Below are 24,609 nucleotides of genomic sequence, written 5' to 3'. Positions count from 1 at the left end.
CCTTATTTTAAACAAAATAAGATATGGAAATTGGTATATTATACCTTATAGACAAAAAATGATGATGTTGTACAAATTGTTAGAAAGTTTAATGGACATTAGCTACTGATCTCACCAAAAACACGGTTTTCAGTAATTTAATTTAGGGGCTTGGTATTAAATTAGCTAAACTTATTGGATTATTTTGTATATACACACATCATGTTTTTCAATGTCCTAGGTACTTTTGGAGATTTTAGAGTCATGGAAAGGCAAAGATTGGATTTACAGTGTAACTTTTATAACGGTGTTGTTTGTCCGGATACTTTTTTAGCTTAATTATATCAATAGCCTCTTAAATTTGCCACACAAAAATATCGTTTAGACACTGGAACTATGTACGGCATGTTCCAATTCACTTAAGTGTTCCTATTAGATATTTTTAGTTCAATTTTTTAAGATAAAAAAAGTGTTCTCAGGTACCATTACGTAGATGAGTTAATCACATAAAACATGTCATTTTTTTAATTATACACAATATCCTTAAGTGGAATATGTTTGAGATTCTACAACTTATTGAGGGTAATACATATAATTTCATAAAGTTACATACATTAAGTGGCTTATCTACATAATGGACATTTAAGAACACATATAAAAAATTTGAACCGAGTTTAATAAAAATATTTTATCATATGTTCAAGTCCTCAATTGAAACAGATCGTACGTAATTTAAGTATCTAAATGTTTTTTGGGACAAATTTATAACTTAAGAGGTTATCAATGTAATTAAGCCTATTTTTTGTTGTTTTATATTGTGAAATATTGTTATAAACAAATATATAATATAACATATTAAAAATCGAATTGAAAGAAAACTTGACCCTACACAATAAAATACTATTATACTCCCTCCGTCCACTATTGTTTGTCATGGTTTCTATTTTTAGAGTCAAACTATAGGAACTTTGACTAACATTTTAAGATGTATTTTTTCATCATATTGATGTGCAAAAAATTGCAATTTATAGTACTTTTCATATAGCTTTTAAATATCTAAATTTTTTGTTTAAAATATTGAATTAATGTAATCTAATTTAACTTTGAAAATCAGTCAAATTGACTTTCGAAAATCGCAACATGACAAATAAAAGTGGACGGAGGGAGTAGATGATAGCAATTAATATAGTTGACTGTAATAGGAAAAGAAGGCTACATTATTTTTCAGAAAATTGAAGGGAAGAAATTAATGTAGGTTAATTATTATTATTATTTTAAAAAAGAACTTTTATCAGTATGAGTTATGATTTTTAAAACACAAGTAGCTAGGAGGGACTGGCAGTGTCCAATTCTATTAAACTGATTATGATAGAGGGGGGTTTATTTCTTGGAAAACCAAACCATAAGAATAATTAAGTAAGAATTAAGAAATATGTTAGTTAGAAATTTGGAAACAATGAACACACAACAATAATGGTACTTATATTAGTTAGTACTTTGTTATCTAAACACATCATATATATATATATATATATATATCTTTTAATTTGGTATTGCATGTCTTTCATGCATTGACTCAGTAGCTTATGATGGGAAAGTTCATGAATAGTGGAATATTCATAATATTGTAGAAGTTGTTTGATAAGGTGTATAAAAATATTATTGAATATAGTGTATTAATATATCAGATTAATTATATTGATATTATTTTTATCAATTATTTGGTTATGTGGTATTAAATTAATAGGGTAATTAGAATAGAAATCATACTCTATATTGTTAATATCATGATTTTCTATGTATAAGATTAATATCGGATGTATAAACATAGATTGAAAATACTAAAAAAATAAAATTAAATTAAATAATACTACCAAAAGTACTAATTGTTTTGCACAATTCCTTGTTCTTTTTTATTCTCATATATTTATATATATTAGTTGTGGATAATTTAAGAGCTTAATTACATAGAGATTATCTTTGAAATTTTGTGATAGCAAGGAAATTAACTACTCGTTTTCTTGTTGAAGTGGTAAAACTAAGTTAGTTGCTAATTGAAAGTTTTAAGGTTTATTATTTATCAAAATTAATTAAGTCCTGGTTGCCCTAGCTACTACTTATTTTTATGCTATTTGGTATTCTACCTTTCCCACTTTTTTCGCTTCATTGGTATTCAAACTTATAACCTTAGAGTTGAAAATGAAAAGACGCTCTACTAATTATTATTGAATAATGTGTGAATAAGTTAAGTCAATCCCCTGAGTTGAGCATGTCGCATAGGGCTTGCCTAGTGTGATTTACATCATCTGTGTGGTTTGCAGGCTATTACATAGTGGGGGGTTTACTCAGTGCGCACAAAGTGCTCACCCGAAAGGCAGAGACTGTGACAGAGGTTATAGCAACTGCGGGTTATCCTGGGGTTCCAAAAAAGTTAAGTCAATCCAAAGACACTCGGATTATGGTGTGTTATTATTCTTTATGAGCCAAACCTGGTCCAATAAGGCCACAGACCAATACAGGCGGAAATTTTTGTCAATTGTCCCTTTTTGGGATAGTTATTTAATAAATGGTCCTTTTTTTGTTTCTCTTACAATTTATGAATTTAATTAGATCATATTCTTATCAAAAAAAATTATGTTAGTCGTAAATGTTAGATAATAATATGCTATTGTATCTGTAAAGTTGAGCAAAACATTAGATTTGAATCTAACATTATTTAGCACTACTCAGTAGTTAAAAGCAGGTCATTGTGAACTCTCAATTTTTTTTCTCTGTTTCACATTTACTTTACAGTAAAAAAAATTCTTTCTTTCTTTTTCTTCTCTCATCCTCTAATTTTTATTATTTTAAAATAATAATTTTTTTGGTTGGTTTGAGTTTTTGGTCATCATAAGCAGGTGAAACCTAGCTAGCAAGAAGGAGAGTTTACCACAATGAACTATTCAACCACTGAATTATTATTATTATTATTTTTCTGAATTTCAAATTGCACTTTGATGTGAAATGTGTGTAATTTATTAATCCAACTTGCATGTGAAAATTAAAATTAATATATTTTATGGATATATTCTAAAGTCAATATTACTTTGGTTGGACGTTAGCCAAAAAGGAAAGTATATATTTGCCTAAAAATGTATGCATGTTTCAGTGTTAATTTTTGATGAAAGGGTCAAGTTTAATTATAGTAATTAATCTGTCTTTTCTTGAAAATGAACCTTTTAAATTTAGAGTTGAGGGAAAAAGTCATTAGTAGAAATAATTAATCATATATTGCGGGAATTTTTTAAAATAAAATAAATGATGTTACGTGGAAATACATACATTATTTTCACTTATTATATGAATTAGAACGTAAGCTGATTAATTATGAAATGACAAAAAATAAAGTTCTAATAATTTTCAAAATAGTAACTGTTTCTTGAATTTGACCAGTTCTTAAAGTTGAAGACTTTTGAAGTCAACTACCAAATCTGAAAGACCAAATTAAATTGGAAACAAAAAAAAAGGCAATTGTGTGGCCCTTAGTTTTTACTACAATTTTTTTTTCTTAAAAACTGGAAGGATTTATTTATTTAGTAATAGGGTACGTTTATCCATACAAAAGAGGAACTAATCTAAACGATGTAGTTCCCATAGTTTTTACTACAATTTTGGTGAGTCTCAATAGTAAAGAATAGAAAAATAAGCTTTTATTTATGATTTCATTAGAAAGCGTGACAACTAATATGAAACATAGAGACTAATTATCAATATAAATTTATACTATATGTTAATTTGTTTTAGATGGACCTGTATGATGGGATATATATACTTTCATCTCCAATTCCACATGCAATTTGTAGGGTGAATGGATTTCGATTATCTAACCATATTCTTTCATGTTAATTAAAGCTCAAATACTCTACTTAATTAGCTGTAGCTAGGGTTTCAGTTACATTCCACAATTTTTCTCTTCTCCTTTTTTACTCCACCTGATATGTGTTAGGATTTTTTCCTGATTTTCTTATCTTATTTGAATTTTATTTTTTCCTAAAAGAAAATTAAAGCATTACCATAATTGTTTTTACTTTTTCTGAAACGAAAATATAATTTTCTTTCATAATTTATTTATTCTTTCCTTAGAGGAAAAGCTTGGAGATCTATAAATTAAAAATTCATATTCTCATAGAATAACAAGTAGTCCCTTAAAGAGTTTTGTTTATGGGGAAATTTTTCCTCAAAAGTTTTAATATTTTCTTTTTATTAATTTTTCATATGTAGGCCGATTGGTTAAACCATATAATAATATTTTATTTTTTAGTATAAATTTTTGTCGTCTAATTTATCAATCATATTATTTGCAATTGTAAACTTAAGCATGACACCCTCGCTTTCGAACCCAACAGTATGTACCTGTTTGATATTTGCTTTAGGAGCTCACTAATTTGAATTTGTATCGGGAAGATCCACTCCTAGAGACAAAGTATTAATTTATTCGTCCAGAGCTCAAATCAAGTTTATAACCAATTAAGAGTACCGAAAGAATACTCATCATCTCAGTCTAATTAATCTAATGGTGTATCTTCTTTCTCCAATTTACATGTCTATGAAAATAAAATTTAAAATAAGGGTAGGCCAAAAATAAAAAAGAGACTGGATCAAAATGATTAAGTTAGGTGTATAAGTCAATTACGTTTAAGAGTGGTTGAAGAAGGAAAAAATGGCTGTGAGAACTTTATTTTTTAGTATCTAATTAAAACGTCATCAATATTTGACATGCCAATATCCATATTACAAATGATCCTTTGCATCGTCTCTTTTGGCTTGGCATATATATGTCTAAGAATATTTAATTTGACTTTTATATAGTGAATATATAGTTGCTATAATACATCAATAATAATAATAAAAAAAATTGAAGAGTTTTTTGAAGATCTTATTTTCTTGAAATTTGAAACTTAAGGTTATATTCAAACATGTGACTTATAATATTTTAGGTCAATTTGAAGCTTAATTTTCAAAACTAATGTATCTTCTAGAAGAAGAAACAACAATAGTACTAGAGAAATTTTACATGACATGATGGTCTTTGCTCTACCAAGATGTGATATACTTTGCTGTTACTTTTTAGTTTTCTTGTTACGCTTTTCGAGAGTCAGTTTGACTGATTTTTAAAATTAAATTAAATTATATTAATTTAATTTATATTTTTTAAAAATAGATATTTAAAAACTATACGAAAAAATACTATAAATTGCAACCTATTCATATTTGAAAAAATACATCTTAAAATGTTAATCAAAATTCATATCGTTTGACTCTCAAAAAAGGATACTATGACAACTAATTAAAAGGACCGGAGGGAGTATTTTCATGGATAAAAAAAATTAAAAAAATTGTTCCAAAATAATAACCCTTTTAAAATATTATTTTTCTGTTATGTCGGAGAATAAGCTTTGAAAATCAATAATATTAGGAAAAATATACAGCTATAAGGCAAGTTGTGAAGCTTTAGAATAAGGTGGTTCAACCAACAATTAATATGAATATACTACAAAAGAATGCTTTGGGCTTTAGTTCCTAGAAGATCAAATAAATCTTTCTTTATGTTAACACTCTAACTTCAAATATATAGTTTTGGGGGAACATTTGTTAGATTGTTTAGCCAACTACACAAACCTAATTAATTAATTAACAAAAGTTGGCATGATTCTTTTTTTTTTTTTTTTATCTGGTGTCCAATACTCATATTAGAATATATATATATCTTTGTCATTTCTTAATGACTAAGAATTATCCTAACATGCATCAACGCGTTCAAATAAATTTAAGAATCTCTGTCACTCACTTATGCACTATTGTTACTTATAATGTCTCTTTTCTTACTCAATTTCTAACTAGTAGTTTTTTTCTTTACAAGGACCATAATAAGAGGTTTCGACTTTTAGGAAAATTTTACGTAACTAATAATAATTCTACATTGAATTTTTAAAAAATTCAAACAATTTTGATCATATTCAACTAAGAGCACCATTAAGTAAATGAGAGACAATTTATAAAGCAAAAAAATTTCAAACTGGAAGCATATGATCTGATATATGGTAGTTTTTTTATGTAAATCAACTTTGATTTTTGAATAATTCATATCACGCTTACTTCCATTGGAACACAAGATTTCTCTTTTACATGGAGTTAGAAAATTTAATATGCTTACACACATTATTTTTTCTTTTTTCTTTTTTCTTGTTGAATATGACATTATTTAAATAAACAATAACCTACAATTAATCACTAACATGACAAAAGTCATCAATAATATAATCTCGACCTATACTTTTTAAAATCAAATCCAATGATAATCTCCACTTGTGCTTGTAAGTAATCTGGAAGGTATTTCCTCGATTCATTTTTCCTATCGCTCCTTAATTGAATTCGTATATGATATTATTTGATTAGAAAAAACTAGATAATTTAAACTTGCAATTAAATTGTCAATTAAAAATGTTGAAAGTCCATGTCAGCTTGACTGGTAATAATTAAAAAGATATTGTCATTACAAGGACCTGAAATCAAAAATCAGCTGACATCAAAATTTAACAATTGAGTATTGGTACTACTAAGTTTTGTAAGGATATTTTTTTTTAACATTAAAATCTCATATGCACGCATGATAGTGGAGTCCATGTATCCCAATGGATATCAGTATATATCTAATTGTATATCTGTTTATCTCATGTATACTTATATAAATTCATGAAAACTTGTGTGTGATATATACACAATATACATATGATATATGCACATCTTATAGTTGTTACCGTGATTTTTTTTGTATAATATACAAAATATACACATGATATACATGTGTGTCAAATGCTTTTAAGATATGATTTTTTTTTTGAAAAAAAATTCATATAGTTTCTAATCTTTTATGTATGGAATTGTCCAAGTGTTTTTAAACAATTTCAACTATACTCACTCATTCATGCTAAATCCAACACAAGGAGAATGCAACAATGGATAGGAAGAAAGAAGGTCCGGGGGGGGGGGGGGGGGGGAGATGTAGGAGGAGAAGAATCAGGTGGAAAATTACCCAATTAAGGAAGAAATTAAACAAGTTCTCGATCATTTTATTTATTTCAAGTTTCGCCTTGTTTGCTTTGTCGACTTTTGAAGCAAGCAAATTATGATTTTTTTTGCTTAAGGTAACTTTTTGGGTAACTACTATGGTATCTATTCTAGTGTTTCTACTAGCACTACTTATTAGTAAGGATACATAGTATGTCTATAGACTATATAAGTTTAATCTTTTCCAAAAAAAAACAAACAAAAAACTTTGGGTTTCTTTTTTAATTTATTTTTCTTTAATAAGGTTAAAAATAGTTATGGATTTTTTTTTTTGTAAAAATATACATGAGGCAATTTTTGAGTGGGGCCCAATATTAGGAAATGTGGCAAAATTAAGGGAGCAAAGTTTAGAACAAACATGTCAAGAGTAGAAACAGAGCAAGAAGGCAAGATCTCAGAAAACCCTAGTAAACCCAAAAAACCTCCATAGCCAAGAAGCAAATTGCTGTTAGATTTGTGATAGAGAAGATGGGAGAATCAGAGGCAAAAGCAGAGACATCACTGAAAGATCAGGGAAATGAATTCTTCAAAGCTGGGAACTATCTCAAAGCGGCAGCTTTGTACACTCAAGCCATCAAGAAAGACCCATCAAACGCCACTCTTTACAGGTTCATATTCACTGCCTAGATGCATTTTTTCTGTCAAAGATGTAATCTTGGCTTGTGGGGTTTGTTCATTTTGTGCTGAAAAGTTGTCATATCACTTGTATGTATTGTGTTGGCTACTCAAAATTGATTTTATAGTACACTTGTGAATTTAGTATGCATTTTCATCTTGCCTGTGACTTTGTGGTTGGTTCTATTTCAGTTGTGTCTATCCTGTACTTGTTGGTTTATCCCATTTTATGTACTAGAGTTTTCATCTTGCTTGTGGATTTTGTGGTTGGCTACTCATTCTTTTCTCCATTCAGAGTGTGATTTGTCATTTCCAATGCCGTTAATTGCTTTTAGTTTTTTTAGGAAAGTTCCCCCTCTGCCTATGCGGTTAGCTCGATTCCAGGTATAGCTCTTAATGGGCATGTTACCATAGGCGGGAACTATTCTTTTTATCTCAGGCTGGTAATCCTTACCAAATAAGCAATTGCAATCACTAAAAGCAACCTATTTCATTCCCGTTTTGGCGTACTTCCTCTTCTCCTTTTCTTCTTTCTATCCATGATGAGATTGTTGGAGTGCCATTGCCTGTATTTGTTCTTTATCTACTAATATGTCTTCCTTGATTGATTGTTTTTCTACAATAGAATTGTTAATGGACTTCTAAGTTATGTTCAAAATGCAGCTAATTAACTTCAAGAAGTTAGGGGACTATCTACTAATTATTTGAAAAATAAATGAAAATTAGTGGTCTAAACAGAGTTATTGTCAAAGTAAATCTTACATTTGGCAGAAAAGGACTTTTACGTGTAAATAAATGTATGGAATTTGTGGTTAGTTATGTGTTGGCTTTTGTTCGATTGAGAACCTAGTAAAGTGGGGATCTTAGTAGCTCAATTGGTTGGCTACCTGAAATTTCACCTCGTTGGTGAAGGTTCGATGCCCCACCTTGTAATCTCCTCCCCCATTTCCTCTTTTATTAAAAAAAGAAGAAGAGAGAACCTGGAAACTACTAAACTTGTAGAAATGACTTAGTTGTTAACCATATTAGTATATTTTTCTTACGCTTAAGATGTTTCAGATTTCAGAAAACACGTTTAAATTGTGAGGCATCCGTCGTCACTTTCCCTAGTCTCTTTAAAAGCAAAAAGTGAAAAGCGACAAAATCAATGGGGCTTGAAGCAAAAAGTGACAAGTAGAAGCGCAAACTTCTTGAAATGAAGTGGACAATTTATGGAAGAGTGAAAACAATAAGTATCAACTATATATGAATTTACTACTTTAATAATCAATATGTAATTAGCCTAACTAATTACAACTATTTGTTTGTAAGCTACATTCTTTAATTTGATAAATATTAAAGTTTGTAGTGTACTTTTCATTAATACGTCCTTTACGGCAATTTTAGGATCCTTCTTCTGTTGATAATTTCTTATAGATTGCCAGAAAAGTAACACACACAGACATATCCAAATACATAAGCCGCCCCTTCAAGTAGTCCGAATTTTCATTTTGACGCTTGAACTAAAACTTATTCCTAGTAGACCCTTCAACACCTATCAAATTGCGTCTATTGAACACAAAAGATGACATGTCACATTGTGTAAGTTACACTTCTTTTGAGTGCGTGAAACAATGAAAAATGTTTTTTTTCTTAAATTGCAAAACATCTCCTTTTTCAAATCCACCATGTAGCCACCAGATCACCGCCTATCCTCATCCATTACTGAAATTTAAATCATTTGGATGATGCCTGGAAAATAGAAATGTAGAATAGCTAGATAATAGATCCATAATATCTGATATTATTAGGGGAAAATCCAATTTGTAACATTTCTAGTGGAAATTTATATTCCAATAGCTGCTAAAAACCCGACTACTCTGTTGGCGAAGATTTTCATTTAAGCACTGAGAGCTATTATTCCTTAAACCAAAATCCCTTTACCAGAAGAAGAAAAAGAACAAATAAATGAAAAAATTGAGGGATGGAGGAGATTTGGTCAAATCTTTGAGGCTAATTGAAGTTTTATCTTTTGCATTACTACTGATTTCTTCTACTTTGGTAAGCATTTGTCCGGGTATCTCAACTGCCAATCCCTCCAATCTCAATTTTCCATATGTTTCGATTTCTCCTAATTTAGACAAAACATTTTGATATATCACCTATAATTAATAGATCACCCTATGGGAAAATTATATTAGTCACGAAAACCTCAATTCCACCGTCGGCATTGGTTAATTTATCTCCTTCATTGACTGTGGTGGTTATACCACCTCCTCCTCAGACGTCGATGGTGTAGAGAATTTGAGTGATGAAGGATTAGTTGAAGTTGTGGACATTAAGGGGTCGTTTGGTACAAATATTGATAACGCAGGGATTAGTAATGCAGGGATTAGTAATGCAGGGATTAGTAGTGCAGGGATTATTTTTTGTCAAGCGTTTGGTTCATTGATTCTCACTTAATCTTGTGTTTGATTTAAAACTCTACAAAAAAATCTTTCCTATTATATCCTTGTGTTATTATGAGATTGTTTATTTCATGTAATTGAGTCAAGGTAGATAATCGGACCATAACACTACAATAATTTTTTTTTAGAAAATAACAACAAAGAAAAAGTGTGTTATATAAATTGAAACAATTTTTTTTCTTTTTTGTGCATAATTAATAACAAGAATTTAATACTACGCAACAGTTGAATAAAATTCATAGTAAAAAAAAAAAAGCTAAATCTTTATTTATTTATTTTTACAAATTTTAACCTGTATAATTATTGTATATGGCAACCGGATGTTGACAAAAAAGTTTAAACTTATCAAAAATGAAGATCTAAAAATATACTTATACAATTTTATACCAAAACCCGGATAATAATTAATCAAAATTGTTGTGGGACAATATTGTTTTTTTTAGGATTTTCTATTTCATTTAACTAGTTACGTTAAACATATGCATACATATACATACATATACATACATATATATATATATATATATATATATATATAAATTGAGGTATGACGTACCACTTTTTTTTGTTGGTAAAGTATATCTTAAACTTAACATAGATTTAAGACTACTTATATTGTTCAATAGTTAAAGCTTATTAAAAAAAAATATTCCAAGTGATTAATCGACGAACTACATTGAATAAAAAAAAGGAGAAAAAAATATTAATGAAATCATTAAATTACACTAAACGGATTTGGAGAATTAAAAAGAACATTTATAATTATTTCAATATAAATAAAAAGAAAATTAAATTATAAAAGAAATTTAGGAAAATAAATAAAGGGATAATTTTGTCATATAGGGGTCTTATCCAAGGTTTAACAAACCTTGGATTAGTTATCCCTCCATTTACTAGGGATAAAATAAGACCATATATAAGGTATAAGCAATCCATGGATTAAATAAAATAATGCAACCAAACAATGTATTAGATGGATTAAATTTTAATCCATGGACTATTCTATTTAATACCTCCTACCAAACGAGTCCTAAGGGTGTTGGTTATCAGATAGATGTAATGACAATTATGGTGGTAGGAATTTAGCGGCAATGGGTGCATTCACTATCAATACGAGGTGGTTACAGAAAATTTGGCATTTTGGATTGAAATACACAAATTAAGGAATAGAAGGATTTTGTTTCTTTTGTTATTATACACACAACACTCGTTTATTGGTCCCCTTCTATGCCAGCGAGAATGTAAACCACACTTCATTCTAAAGTGAGATCGTAACTTTAAGTGTTTAATAGACACAATTTGATAGGTGTTAAAAGGTCTAATAGGACAACTCTTAGTTCAATTGTCAAAATGAAAAAAAATTGGGCAATTTAAGGGGATGCTTAATACTGTGTGTGTGTAAGAGAGGTTGTAAATAATTTCTGCTAAACAATGGAAAATCCTTATATAACCACTAACTAGAGAAAAATATGGACCCCCACCCCTACACACCGAAAAAAAGAAAAGAGAATCATTCGGAAAAGGAAGGAACTCCAATAGAATGTCTTCAATCAATCGACTATGCTTCTGTCTTACTAATTGGGGTTGGATTTTTGTATCATCTATGATTTTTTCCATCCTATTAACTATTTCATTCCAATATTAAATTATTCGTCTTGTAAGACAGTTTAGGGTTCTCCTAAAAGTAGAGGTTCTCTTTACACATTTCCAAAATGGTAGAGGTACTCTAACTTTACCACTCTCAAAAAAAATAAAATGGTAGAGGTACTCTAAATCTAACACTTATTCCTACACTCACATACAAGTCTAACCAGTCTAAAACTAGTCTAACCAGTCTAATGTAATTGTAAAGAAACTAAACCATTAATTTCAACTAGTGTATATCACCAATGTTGATCCTTTCTTTTATTTGTTATGTGCTTAGCTAAGTTCTCATTGCCTTCGACAATTGTAGGCCTATTGAGGAACATCTCTCTTTTAGTGTCAATCATCATGTTGTCGCAAAAGGAGCTCTAAAGGAATAAAAAACTAAATCCCAGTTAGGCTAGAAATCTATATAGAGAATGCTAGATTCTCACCAGCAACTCCTACATTTCTGGTAGGTTCTTGTGTTTCAGTTACTTTTTCCTCTTCCCTCTAGGTATTCTTGCCTTAGTCCTTACCAATTGGAAATTGTTATACAAGCATAATCTTTTCCCCTCTCGCTATTTATGCCTCTATTGACGTATAATTAAGTGCGACCAAGTGGAGGGTTTGTAATAACCATTAAGTGAAAATCATAATGCTATCTACCACTTTCTCGTTGATGGATTCCTTGCTTTTTATGCATCTTTCTTTGTGAATATTTGTTGTGGTTAGGAATTTGCTTTCTAATTCTATCATTGTATCGAGTTTGTGAAACTGACTCTTGTTCCTTGTATACTTTTCTCTTTCTTCAACAATGCACAGCAATCGCGCTGCAGCATTTTTGCATCTGGTTAAACTTAGCAAAGCACTTGCTGATGCCGAAATGACGATCAATCTGAAACCAGAGTGGGAAAAGGTATGCTTCCAGAAAGTGTGTGAACTTCTTGTTATCAGAGCAAAGTTTTTCTGCTTGTAAAATCACTCAATTGTACGTGTAGGGTTATTTCAGGAAAGGATGCATACTAGAGGCTATGGAACGCTACGAGGATGTATGTATAAATGTTTCCTCTTATTTATTGGAGAACTTTCTCATGTTCTGGTTTTGATATTTGTTATCGTGATGTAGGCCTTAGCTGCTTTCCAGATTGCATCAAAATACAATCCTCTAAGTTCGGAAGTATCCAAGAAGATAAAGATACTCACACAGTTGGCTAAAGATAAGAAGCGCACTGAAGAACTGGAGAACATGAGATCCAATGTTGACATGGCAAAACATTTTGATGCATTGAAATCTGAACTGGTCAGTGTCTTCTGCATATATTTTTAGAGACATATCTTTATCGAAATGTTAATGTATCTGTTGTCCATGGAGCTTTAATTTTTTTTCTTTCTCTATGATTGCGGGTTCACTTTTTAATACGGTTTTGGTCATACTTCTAATTCATGCAAACTGTGAAATATAACCTTCTCCTCACGCAGGTAAGATACTCGTTGCATCACCAGCGGTGTGATATAGCCCTAAATCTAATTTCTGGAAAATGTCTTTCCAGGAAGTTTCCGCATGAAAGATGTACTAAGCTTGATTCTCCTTTTGCAGTCTGAAAAATATGGAGCTGAAGATAGCTGGAAAGAGTTTTTCTCTTTCCATGTTGAAACAGTAGAGAATGCTGTTAAGTCATGGCATGAAACTTCAAAAGTGGACCCTAGAGTTTATTTCCTTCTGAACAAGGAGAAGACAGACACAGAGAAGTACGCTCCAGCTGTTAATATAGACAAGGTGTTAAAACTACTTCCAAAAGTTCTTGTGCATTTTTTCCTTCCTCCTATATGTCTGAATTGAATTTGTGAGTTATAGGTTACATTGTCAAGTGCAGTTCGATATAGCGTATACTATCTAACTGTGTGCTTTTATTCATGTGCTAGGCTTTTGAGTCACCCCAGACACACAGCAATTGTTTTTCATTTCTTCGACAGTATGCTGAAGATTCTTTCGCTCAAGCTGCGTGTTTAGTGACACCAAAAAGTATCATATCTTATCCACAGGTAAATTCAGTCATTGACTACTCTTTTGGGAGAGGTAGCTTACCTTCCCCCCCCCCAAAAAAAAAAAAAAAAAAACCAAATTAAAAAAAAGAAAAAATTAACTCCTCGGAAAGAGGATATTAGGTGGTTGTGTGATCATGGAATGAGGAAGCAGAAAAAGATTAAAGTTTTTGCTTTCTTTCTTCAATTTGCGATAAAGCACGAAAGTTGCATACAGATACTGGATTCTGCAATCTAGAGTCAATATGCTTCTAAGAACACAGATAACCCCTTAGAACAGTTTTTCCTATGGATTCATGCACTGAAAGGGTAAAGAGGTAATTAGCTTATTAGCTGTGTACAAGTTGGTCTAGATACCATCGTTATTAAAACAAGAGGTTATTAGCTTAATCTTATTCCAAATTAACCAATATTTGATCTCTCTGAGTATCTATAAGAAGCATCATTGTCTGTTAGAAGCCTTGTCAGGTGAAAATAATAATCTGTTAGCGACTATAATTGAGTCAACTGAAGGGGAGCCTTGGAGCAATGGTAAAGTTGTCTTCATGTGACCTAGTCACTAACATATTATTATTTTCACCTGACAAGACTTCTAACAAACTATGATGGGTTTGAGCCGGGGAGGCAGCCACTAAAGCTTGCATCGGGGAAGGCTGTTTACATCACATCCCTTGGGGTGCGGCCCTTTCCTGGACCCTGCCAACCCGGGATGCTTTGTTCACTGGGCTGCCTTTTACTGTAATTGTTTCAACTGATTTGTCTTTGCTCTATGAATACTGAATGTTGGTTCTATACTTCCATTCTACAACTTAATTGGATTCAAACACCCTAACCTTTGTAGGCTTACATTTTAATTCTATTAGGTAGCATAGACCCTTCTAGGTTTGCATTTAATTTGTGCCTTGTTCTATTAGCATCATTGTAAGTCGCGGTCAAAGCAAAGAAAAAGATGCCAAAAATGATTCACTTCAGCTTCTAGCTCGCTTAGCTTGGTTCAGACAAACACAAGCCAAAGGAAGTTGAAATCAAGAATGAACTTGACTTGTCTCTTTGGGAGAGTGGTAAAGGTGATGTTGACCATTGATGGTTTAGTATCATGTTAGTGTCTGGTGTGAATCAAAGACAACATTGTATTTATATATGCAGTTTTTGCAATTGTTCTATTCTTTCATGATTGTTTGACCCTCAATGATGTGATCTAACAGGTTTGGAAAGGTCAAGGATCAAGAAAATGGAAGCATGGACAAAATGATGGAATTTTCGTCCAATTTGAATCTCCTCTAGTGCGGAGGTTGTGGTTTATCCCTAGCTCCACTGAGAAAGGCAAAACATTATGCAGGTCTGTTCCCTTTGTCTTAGCCAAAATACAAGCACACAGAAAACGAGAAAAAAAATTGGATGTCACAGCCACAGCATGCATTTGCGTGTGCACCTTATCTATTTTAATAAAATGCATTACAAATGCAATTATTCCTTTAATGGATACAATACTTTGCATATTCGAACGTGTGACTTCAATATGTGTCTTGAGCATACCAGCTTATCAAATGCAAAAGGATAATAGCTTATGATTTTTATGTTCATGTACATCAAGTATGGGCTAAACTCTTGACACGTGAGAAATTAGATAAAACAAATGAGCAATTCAACTGAATGTGCATTTCTGGATTTCCTTTCACCTGTGTAGCCTGTGAACATTCCTGTTTAACTTGGGGAACCATCCTTCTGAACTTTTCCATATTTGTTTCGCCATGTGGTGGCTGAGGATTTCAACTTTATACATGAGTTGAGGAAGTTGATGCTTTTGAAGCCATTTAATCTCTTGCTGCAATTATTGCGTGTTAGAAGCACATTATCAATTCGGACTTGTTAAATATATATCCACGTTTAAGAAAAAACTGTGGGAAATATGTTTAAGTGGCAGCATCTTCTTTCCATGAAGAAATTAACAGATAATATCTTTTTGAATAATGACATCTTTTTGCATAATTGTGCTTGTCGAGCAATTAGAGCTGATTGTATATAATCTAAGTACACATGCTTAATTTTCTAAGGAATGATTCACAAGTATGCAAATTCAATTCGAGGCATCAGTTCCTTCTTCCTATACTGGGTGATGACCCTGGATTAACCAACTCTATCTTCAATTTTCAGGGATCCAATGCCTTTGGATATTAGTGCACATGAAATTCTTCCGCGTGTATTCAAGCAAGAATAGTTAAGATAATTGCAGTTCCATATCTTGGGTTAGCTCTTTGTGGGATTGTGTTGGGGAGAAAATGGACCTGTTAACTATGAGGAAAAGCAAGAATGGCACATCACATCTTTTTATTGGATTGGCGCAACATGGGGAAAGCTGTCAAACTCTGCAGTTCTCTTATATTGGTGAGGTAGGTTATGTTAGCTATCAAGATATCAAAATCTTTTGAAGTTTTCCTATAGTAGATTAGAATTTCCGAGTGTCGCGTAACCCTCTGTATTTTCATTTTACTTTCACTCTGTTTGTTGGCTGTTTGATCTGGCAGTGAGTTTCTTAGAAGTCATTTATTCAATCGTTTTCGGATTGAAACTCTTGTAAATTTGCGCAGCTAGAAGCAATGTTGCTGTTGTTACCTTAACTTGATTTCTCTCTACCTGAAAGTATATTGGAGTTTGTTTTGCAATTTTCATCACTGTTATCCAGCCCCTTTTTAACTTTCCCTTTGTTGGATGTATTTTTGGCATCTCATATCTTGGTATATTTGGTTCAACTTTTGTATATACTTCCTTTTCCCTAGTAGAACTCTTAAGTAGAAAAGTTTTCTTTAGTTTACTCTAGTGCTTTCACCCTTGGAGCAACGATAAACTTGTCTCCTGGTAACCTATAGGTTATGATTTCGAACCATGGAATCGACCGCCAATGGTTGCTTCATGGTAGACTGCTTATGTTACACCCCCTTTGTGGTGTGATCATTTCCCAAACCCTATGACGGGATGTTTTGTCTGCTAGACTGTCTTTTTTCTTCTTTTTTTCTTACTCTAGTGCCTATGCACAACCCTTGACTATACTACTACATAGTTCATTCGGAGGAAAATATTTTTCAATTTTTCATGTCCGGTTGATCAAAATTTTTGAAAAATATTTTTTTCTACATATTGATGGTGTCCACCTCACCCTTCAACATAGTTCATCTTCACTCCCACTCCTTAGCTCGCCACCACCACATCCTTATCATTTATCTTCACATCTCATAGTATCATTTAGATTATATACAAATGCTTTTAGGATAATATTTTTTTACTTACATATCGAACACAAATTATTTTTGTAGAAAACATCTTCTGAAGAGAAGTAGAATAGTAGAGCACTGGAATATTGAAGCAACTTCCATTAACTTAAACATGAAATTTTACAGAATTGCATTAGGGTAAATAAACAAGCTCCTTATATGTTTCACTTAGTGAAACTGTAAAAATAAATTACTTAATACTAATACACTTGCATTATTTTAATGACCATCATTAATCTGATTGATCATTTATACATTATCATCTGGAGTTACTGAAGAATCAATTCTCTTTGATTGAAACTTGCAATTATGAAGAACATAATTGCATGCATTTACTGCTTCACCAATTGTTAAATAAATCCATTCTTTCCCAATTTTGTCTATGAAATTTGACTTGTCCAACTTCTTCATCACTTCCCCTCCAGGATTTGCCAATAAAACCTAAACCAGTAGCGGAGTTAGAATTATTACTACAGGAATTAAAAAGCATACAAAGATCTATCTGCATAGTATAATTTTCCGATGAAGGAGTAAATTTCTAGTTTGTACCTTAAGGCATCGTCTATCTGCATTTCTTTTCACTTCCTCAAGCATACTAATTCCACTTGTATCAATGTTTCCAACAGCTACATTAATAGGATTAATGTTAGCACTAAAAACATTAACAAGATTTGATAAAAAAAACCAAATTAACATTTAATAATGACAATTTTTTTTAATCTTGAATTAACACTAATTAATTACCACTCATATCCAATATAACATATTGTAGCTCAATTTCTGTTGAATTCCTTTGCTTCTCTTCTTCTTCATCTATCCATCTTGATATTCTACGATATTCCAACAGCCCATAGTTTAATAATTAACACCATAAAATTTATAAATAACAACTTTTCAAACTCGTAATTGAGAAAATAGTCATTGTCATAGAGTTTTACCAGTAAAATCTGAAACTCCACGAACATGACTATTTTTAAAAGATATGATGTAAAAGTGACTAGTGAACGTTATTTCTCCATTATTGTTACCTTTCCCTTAAATAACTTGCATTAGCAAAATAAATTGGGGAATCAATGTGGATGATGAGAACTCCTGGAACACTGCTTGCTGCTGAATATTGTTCAATATTTCTATATGTCATTGAATTAGGTATTTTACCTAAAACAAATGTTTTAGGCCTTGCTACAAATAAAAGTATCCTAAGTAATGACATTGCCACCTAAGTCACACATTAAAAAAAAAACATAGTTAACATTAGTGGAAACTCAATTTTTCGAAAAGAGATACATCGTCATAATCAGGTAACTTAAAAGATAATTACATATGTTGAGGTACTTACCGCGACTATTAGGCCAACTTCAACGCTACCAAAGACGACTCCAATATACGAGCTAATGCATACGAGGAAATCGTATTTATCAACTTTCCATAAATGGATAGCAGCGTTGTAGTCAATTATGCCAAGCATAGCTGAAATTATAATGGAGGAAAGAACAACAAGGGGTGTGTAATGAAATAATGGTGTGAGTAACAACAATGTTATCATCACAGCTATTGACATTACTATGTTGGACACTGTTGTTTTACATCCTGCATTGTAATTTACTGCGGTTCGCGAAAATGGTCCTGAAAAAAAAAAGGGGGGAAATTAAGTAAGAAATCGGACTATATACTAAAATTCTTTTATTATGGATATGAATATGTAGTTCGATTAATGAAAAAAGTTAGTTTGCTTAAAGCGATTGCCATGAGTAAACATATATACTGGTAAAAAATAATAATGGAGAAATGAAAATTATTAAAACTCTTTTGTCCCCTAACCCTTTAGTGTAGTTTGGGCCCGTCCTAATAACAAACACCTTCCTACTGTAAGGTGCGACTATGCCCTTCCCTTGATATCCACTCCAGACCAAAGAAACAACTAGGTAAACTTTTTAAACAATTGAGATATTAAACAACAAACATTTAAAACAACTCATATTCAAGAAACATTTTTGATTGAAGTTGTAGTCTAATGGTTATAGGTTCAACCTATATCACTTATTATGAGTAAACGTTTCGATCCACCTACTAAAAACACCCATCTTTAAACAATGAGCTAGTATGCAACATATAATCAATGTATAATAACTGTATAACTTATGTTATATATACACTGATTATACACCAACGATAACTACAAATTGTTACGACTAGGCCTAAGATTATATTTTTTTCATCGTCTGGCTAAAAATGTTAAGATCCCTATCCTATAGTTGATGAGAGCCATGGGGGAAATTTGTTAATGGGCCTTATTATGGTCTATGGAACTTAATTGGGCTAGTGTTTTCTTGAATAGTTTGGATTGGGCCTACCTGTGGTTAAGTAGCAAGAGGTGCAAGAACCAACAATGTTCATAAGCCCAAAAGCAATCATTTCTTTGTTTCCATCAATATCATAGTTTTCAAGTATAGCAAAACTCCTTCCAACTGCTATTCCTTCCTGTAAAATTTAATATAATAATCTCATTAGTCAATATTAATAAAATAAATAACTAATCAAATAGTGCAAATTGGTAGAATAAATAAAATGTTGTACTCTTGTTTTTAAGTACCTTCGCGGAAAAGATAGGAGTTACAAGTGTGCAACTTTACTAGTAGTATATATCTGTCTTATTTTTAAAATTATAAATATCGGTAACATAGTTTAGAAATCAAAGTCAACGGATCACCATAGTTGTGTACGATAAAACAACATTGTTTTTGTTTCTTCATAGACCTTTGCCCCAAATATCTTCGAATTCGCGATAGAATGAGGTCATGAGAATTTAATGCAAATAAAAAATCGAGCAATAACTTTGACCTAAACTCCATATTTCTATTTAAAAATTACTTATATATGTATATCAATCGTCACCAGTTCTATTTTAGATTCAAAATTTATAAATTTAAAATTCTGAATTCGTCTCGAATTTAGTACTTACAGCCAAGGAGATGATACTGGTGACAACTCCAGTCTTAATGGCAATTGCAAGATACTGTGAGCTAAACGCCAGTTCAGAATATGATGGTGGATTTATCCCCTTTTTCAAATGCCCAATCTGGCAAAAATTAAATCCAACAAAATTCCAAAAAATTAATTCACGGATATATTAGCCTCATGTACTATCTTATATTATAAAAATAATACAAGTACCATCACTAAAAATAATAATTAATCATCCAAAAGAAACGTACAACATGTGAAAGTCACTACGTACTATGACTAATTAATTATTATATATGCACATGCAATTAATTAATTTTGAATTTTGAAGAATTATTATTATTACCACTTGAACACCATTTTTTTCAGCATGGGTGAAATAAACAAGAACACTTCCCAAAATTACAGATGTTAGAGGCGCCATAGCACTTATCCAGAAGAATTTTGGCTTCATTTTGCTCTGCCCACAAAAATAAACAAGTCCATATTAGTATCGCTACAACAAAAACAACTTTTAGCAATAATAAATATGCACAACAAAGAGTGTTAAATTTTTTACGACATTAGTTACTCTTTATTAGATATAATGTTGTTATAGACTATAATTATACTTACAAAATATCTGGTCAGCAAGAGGAAGAAGAGGAAACAGCAACCTAGGACTCCACTTTCCCACCTCCACTGTAGTAAATAATAATAATAAACAAAAACATTTTAGAAACTAAAAGAATGAAAAAGAAAAAAAAAGTCCATAAATTAAATTGGAGTTTGGTCAGAGAGAGCGATAAATACTCCTATATTTTCACTAAAGGGTCTCGAACAAATTAAAGTTGTACATCTCGATGCAAATACAAATTATTTGGAGCGCAAAACAAGTACCAGACATCGAGCGAGAATAATGTTATAAAGGAGTTACGTACGTACCTGGTGGATTTGGGTAAAGATAGAAGTCATTACACTGACAATATCAGTTTGATGGGTGAAATGAACGAGGCCAAGTATTCCTTTCAATTGTTGTAAGCACACAACAGTGGCTGCTCCACCCATGAATCCCAATATTGTTGCGTGAGACAGAAAATCCACCATAAACCCTAGCCTGTATATATATATATCATCATGACAAAAATATATGGGTGCACGTGTCAGATCAGATTCGCTAATAGTATTGTATTTTTGGAAAATCAGACACGAATCCATGCAACTTAGGTCTTTGAGGATGTACCTCATGACAATTGATGTGAGAGGTGGATCCAGAATTTTAGCGTTAGTTAAAATACAATTAAGAGTATAGTACAAACATAATTGGAACGTACGTTATGTGTGATAATGAATGTAAACTTTTGATAAACATCTATATTTAAAAACTTAGTCCTCTGTCATCCGGGCATGATTCCATTTTAGTTAATTATAATTTCAACGGCGCTCCTCACGTACGGGTCTATTTCTTTTTTTATGGGCCAAGTACGTCAAAATTCTTTTCGATATGGGTGACAACAAGATTCGATCTCAGAACCTCTGCCTACTCTGGTAGCATGTTGAAGTGTGTAACCATCTCATCTAAAAGCTTAAACTGTTCGAAAAAACACATTTATATTAGTTAATCATATTCTCAACAGTAAGGAACTGACCTTAAGAAGCCCAAAGAAGCTTGGAAAACTCCAGCAAAGAAAGTAGCAGTAAACACCAATTGAAGATAAAGCTTTGGATTTTCATGAGGATTAACAACTTTCCCAAGCATGGCAGAAATGAGAAGTGATGGAACTGCCACATTCCCTATTGCCAAATGCTTTGAACTTCCCAACATGGCATATATCAATGGTGGCACAAAGCTTGAATCTGCACGTGACATATGTTTAAGACCATAAGATTCAAAAAAACATTTTAACACATTATACATATTTTCAGTTCAGTTTAAAACTACAAGATTCAAACGTCTCTAGCTCGTCCTAGCGTGTCCAAAATCCAGTCAAACTAAGACACATGTAATGAAAGGGAGAGAGTAATATCATGTTGTAACTTAGACATCAAGTCATGACTAGTAAAGTTATATATAACCATAAGTCCATATTCATTAATCTGATAGTGTAAAAATTCTTTTACGTTATCAGTATATAAGTTAAAACACATATTTTAAAGACGGGATCGAGTAGTATATCTTGATGGATGGTCTATCAGTAACAGTCTTTCTATCTTCTTTCTATCTGGACAAGTTAGAAACTTACAAAGTCCAATAACAGGAGGCAAGTTAGCCAAGCCAGCATAGCTAATCCCTTGAGGAACAGCAAGACTAGCAATTGTAATTCCAGCAATAATATCAGCTTTAAATAATTGAAGTGTATAACGAGGAGCCCAATCTAATATTGGTACAAAATATTGAAAACCCAAAGAAATTTTTTTGGAAAGTGGTTGATTCTTGAATTTTCTAAAAGGGTCATCAGGAAATAATGTTTCTTTCACATTAGATTTGAGTGTCTTCAAGAATGGCTTTGGTGGTGGAATTTCAACCCTTTGATAATGATGATGAGAATATTGATCATCAAAATCAACATGAATACCCATAATTTTATGCTAATTAATGAAAGATTAAGTGATGATTAGAATCACCAAGAACTTGACTACTTATAATGTGTGAGATTAAATGAGAAAAAGAGATGATGATGTAAATGAGAAATTGGTTTTGATTTCTTATGCATATTGGGACTTATAGAGGATGTCTATATATAGAGAGCCAAGAGAAGGTGGAGTGAAGTGGAGTGCCTTTTTCCCTATTTCAAAACTCTTACTAATCCCTCCGTTTCAATTTACGTGACATATTTTTTTTTTTTAGTATTCTCTCCGTTTTATATTCGTTGTCCACTTTCTCCTTTATGCACACTCTTTGTATGTATATGAACAAAACTGTAGTTTTACTAGTTTATCCTTTCAGAAACGTCTTTAGAACTTCATAAAAAAAAATTACGTTGTCAGAAAAGAATTAACTATAAGGATAAAATAAAAAAAATTAAATCAATTGTATCTTGATTTTTATAAATTGACAAGTAATTTTGAGATAATATTTATAGTAATGTGGATAACTAATATAAAACGAAGACAATATATCAAAAAAAAGAACGTTATCGTTTTTATAATTAGAAATAACTAATCTTCAAAAGAAATTCTTTGACTATTTATGAAATAATTTAATTCACATAAATTTTTAGAGCAAGTCAAACAATGCCACAAAAAGTGATACCTAAAGAATATTTATTTTGTTACGTATTCTTTTTGTGTGTTAGGGTTTCATACTTTCATTGATAACCTCTCAAATTAAAGAGTTAGGGGATTGACATGACTAATCTTTGAGCTAACACGCAAAGGTGAGAATTTTTTGATGGGACGCATTGAGACATCTCATCCATGAAATTGTTGTCACACTACCAATAAAAGTCAAAAATCGAATAGAACGTTCTAATAAAGACAATTCTATATTAAATAATTTGAATTCGAGATCTCTGATAATTCTATTTTATTGGGTGACACGTGTCAACTAGTCAACGGCTTAGCTAATCACAACCTTATTGGTATTCCAGCTAAGTGTAAGGTCACATTATCTCTCATTACATGAGGCACCAAATAGATTTTTAGAGCTCAAGGTTTTGTTGCCTACCTTACCATTCAAAAAAATACTCACGTGGACATGTGTGATTGGTTGATAAAGATCCACATAGGACACGTGGCGACGTGTTGGGAATTAGGAAGATACAAGAAATTAGGAATTACATCAACTTTTTGTCGAATTTTTAATAATATTCTTTTTCAGTGCAAGTATCTGATTAAATTAAGCTTAGTTTATTAGTAAAGATAATTTGAACTTTTAACCGGCCAAAAAAGTGTTAATTGGTCCAATTCTTTTACTTGTGAATTATATAGTTTGTTTAATGAGGTTTTATACCAACTAAAACCTAACATATGCTGATATTTTTTGTCAAATTATTGAGTTAATATTATCACACCTAACAATAATTTTAACCTAAAGTCACTCAAATTTATCTATAGTATCATAAAAATAATATTATGTCCACTATCTCAACATGCATGTTTAATTCTGTGATACTGTGAATTTGGTGCAATATTAATGTAAATGTTGAGTTTTTGCTCTTTGTTTTCTAGATGTTCCGTACTCGCTTTAAGGTGAGAATAATTTGAATTTGTATTACAAAGTTTTACCATGAGATAAAATAATCTTACTATCAGAGACGATTCAATTCTCAGAGTTCAACTTCAAAACTTATAATTAAAAATATATAAGAGTATTTATATATTATGACTATCCACGATAATATAATTATAACAAAAATTAAGTTACCAATAATTTGGAATTTCCAAATGGATCTTGTTATATTCCATCTAGTGGTTGATTTGGCGGTATATTCACCTCATTTGCACATATATAAATAAGAATAATTTCTAATTATTTGTATGTAACTTTAAAATCTCTATGGTTATAAATTTGATTATACAAATGGGGTTCACTTTTAGTTATTTAATCAGCTGTAGATCTTCTGATTATAAGATTCTCA

At 31.3% G+C, this 24,609-nt stretch overlaps 2 protein-coding genes across 2 annotated transcripts; one reads left to right on the top strand and one right to left on the bottom strand.

The window, feature by feature from the left end:
• Positions 1-7,383: 7,383 nt before the first annotated feature.
• Positions 7,384-16,484, top strand: LOC125839531 (uncharacterized). The gene is made up of 8 exons (XM_049518519.1): positions 7,384-7,694; positions 12,597-12,690; positions 12,773-12,823; positions 12,901-13,074; positions 13,372-13,551; positions 13,698-13,817; positions 15,023-15,156; positions 15,972-16,484. Exons 1-8 carry the CDS (start codon positions 7,555-7,557, stop codon positions 16,033-16,035), a joined length of 957 nt encoding a protein of 318 aa, XP_049374476.1. The 5' UTR covers positions 7,384-7,554; the 3' UTR covers positions 16,036-16,484.
• A 735-nt stretch (positions 16,485-17,219) lies between these two features.
• Positions 17,220-22,725, bottom strand: LOC125839520 (sulfate transporter 3.1-like). The gene is made up of 12 exons (XM_049518504.1): positions 22,273-22,725; positions 21,679-21,886; positions 20,975-21,146; positions 20,666-20,731; positions 20,397-20,510; positions 20,049-20,165; positions 19,441-19,567; positions 18,426-18,712; positions 18,115-18,305; positions 17,831-17,916; positions 17,636-17,712; positions 17,220-17,527 (listed from the first exon to the last, which is right to left on the bottom strand). The coding sequence occupies exons 1-12, from the start codon at positions 22,607-22,609 to the stop codon at positions 17,336-17,338; spliced, it is 1,974 nt and encodes a 657-aa protein (XP_049374461.1). The 5' UTR covers positions 22,610-22,725; the 3' UTR covers positions 17,220-17,335.
• Positions 22,726-24,609: the final 1,884 nt, after the last annotated feature.

Source organism: Solanum verrucosum, unplaced genomic scaffold (genome assembly GCF_900185275.1).
Source record: "Solanum verrucosum unplaced genomic scaffold, falcon-dt-bn FXZP01000306.1, whole genome shotgun sequence".
Classification (NCBI taxonomy): Eukaryota; Viridiplantae; Streptophyta; class Magnoliopsida; order Solanales; family Solanaceae; genus Solanum; species Solanum verrucosum.
This window is presented reverse-complemented; position numbering and strand designations above follow the sequence as displayed.

What these genes read in the sequence shown, in the direction of transcription:
- LOC125839520 (XM_049518504.1), bottom strand. Translation starts at nt 22,609, where the DNA reads ATGGGTATTCATGTTGATTTTGATGATCAATATTCTCATCATCATTAT. An exon ending in CCAGTATCATCTCCTTGGCT is followed by an intron (nt 19,568 to 20,048) that starts GTAAGTACTAAA and finishes TAAATTTTACAG; the next exon opens with GAAGGAATAGCAGTTGGAAG. An exon ending in GCAAGTTATTTAAGGGAAAG is followed by an intron (nt 17,917 to 18,114) that starts GTAACAATAATG and finishes GGAATATCGTAG; the next exon opens with AATATCAAGATGGATAGATG.
- LOC125839531 (XM_049518519.1), top strand. Translation starts at nt 7,555, where the DNA reads ATGGGAGAATCAGAGGCAAAAGCAGAGACATCACTGAAAGATCAGGGA. An exon ending in TGAAACCAGAGTGGGAAAAG is followed by an intron (nt 12,691 to 12,772) that starts GTATGCTTCCAG and finishes TTGTACGTGTAG; the next exon opens with GGTTATTTCAGGAAAGGATG. An exon ending in ATGCATTGAAATCTGAACTG is followed by an intron (nt 13,075 to 13,371) that starts GTCAGTGTCTTC and finishes CTCCTTTTGCAG; the next exon opens with TCTGAAAAATATGGAGCTGA.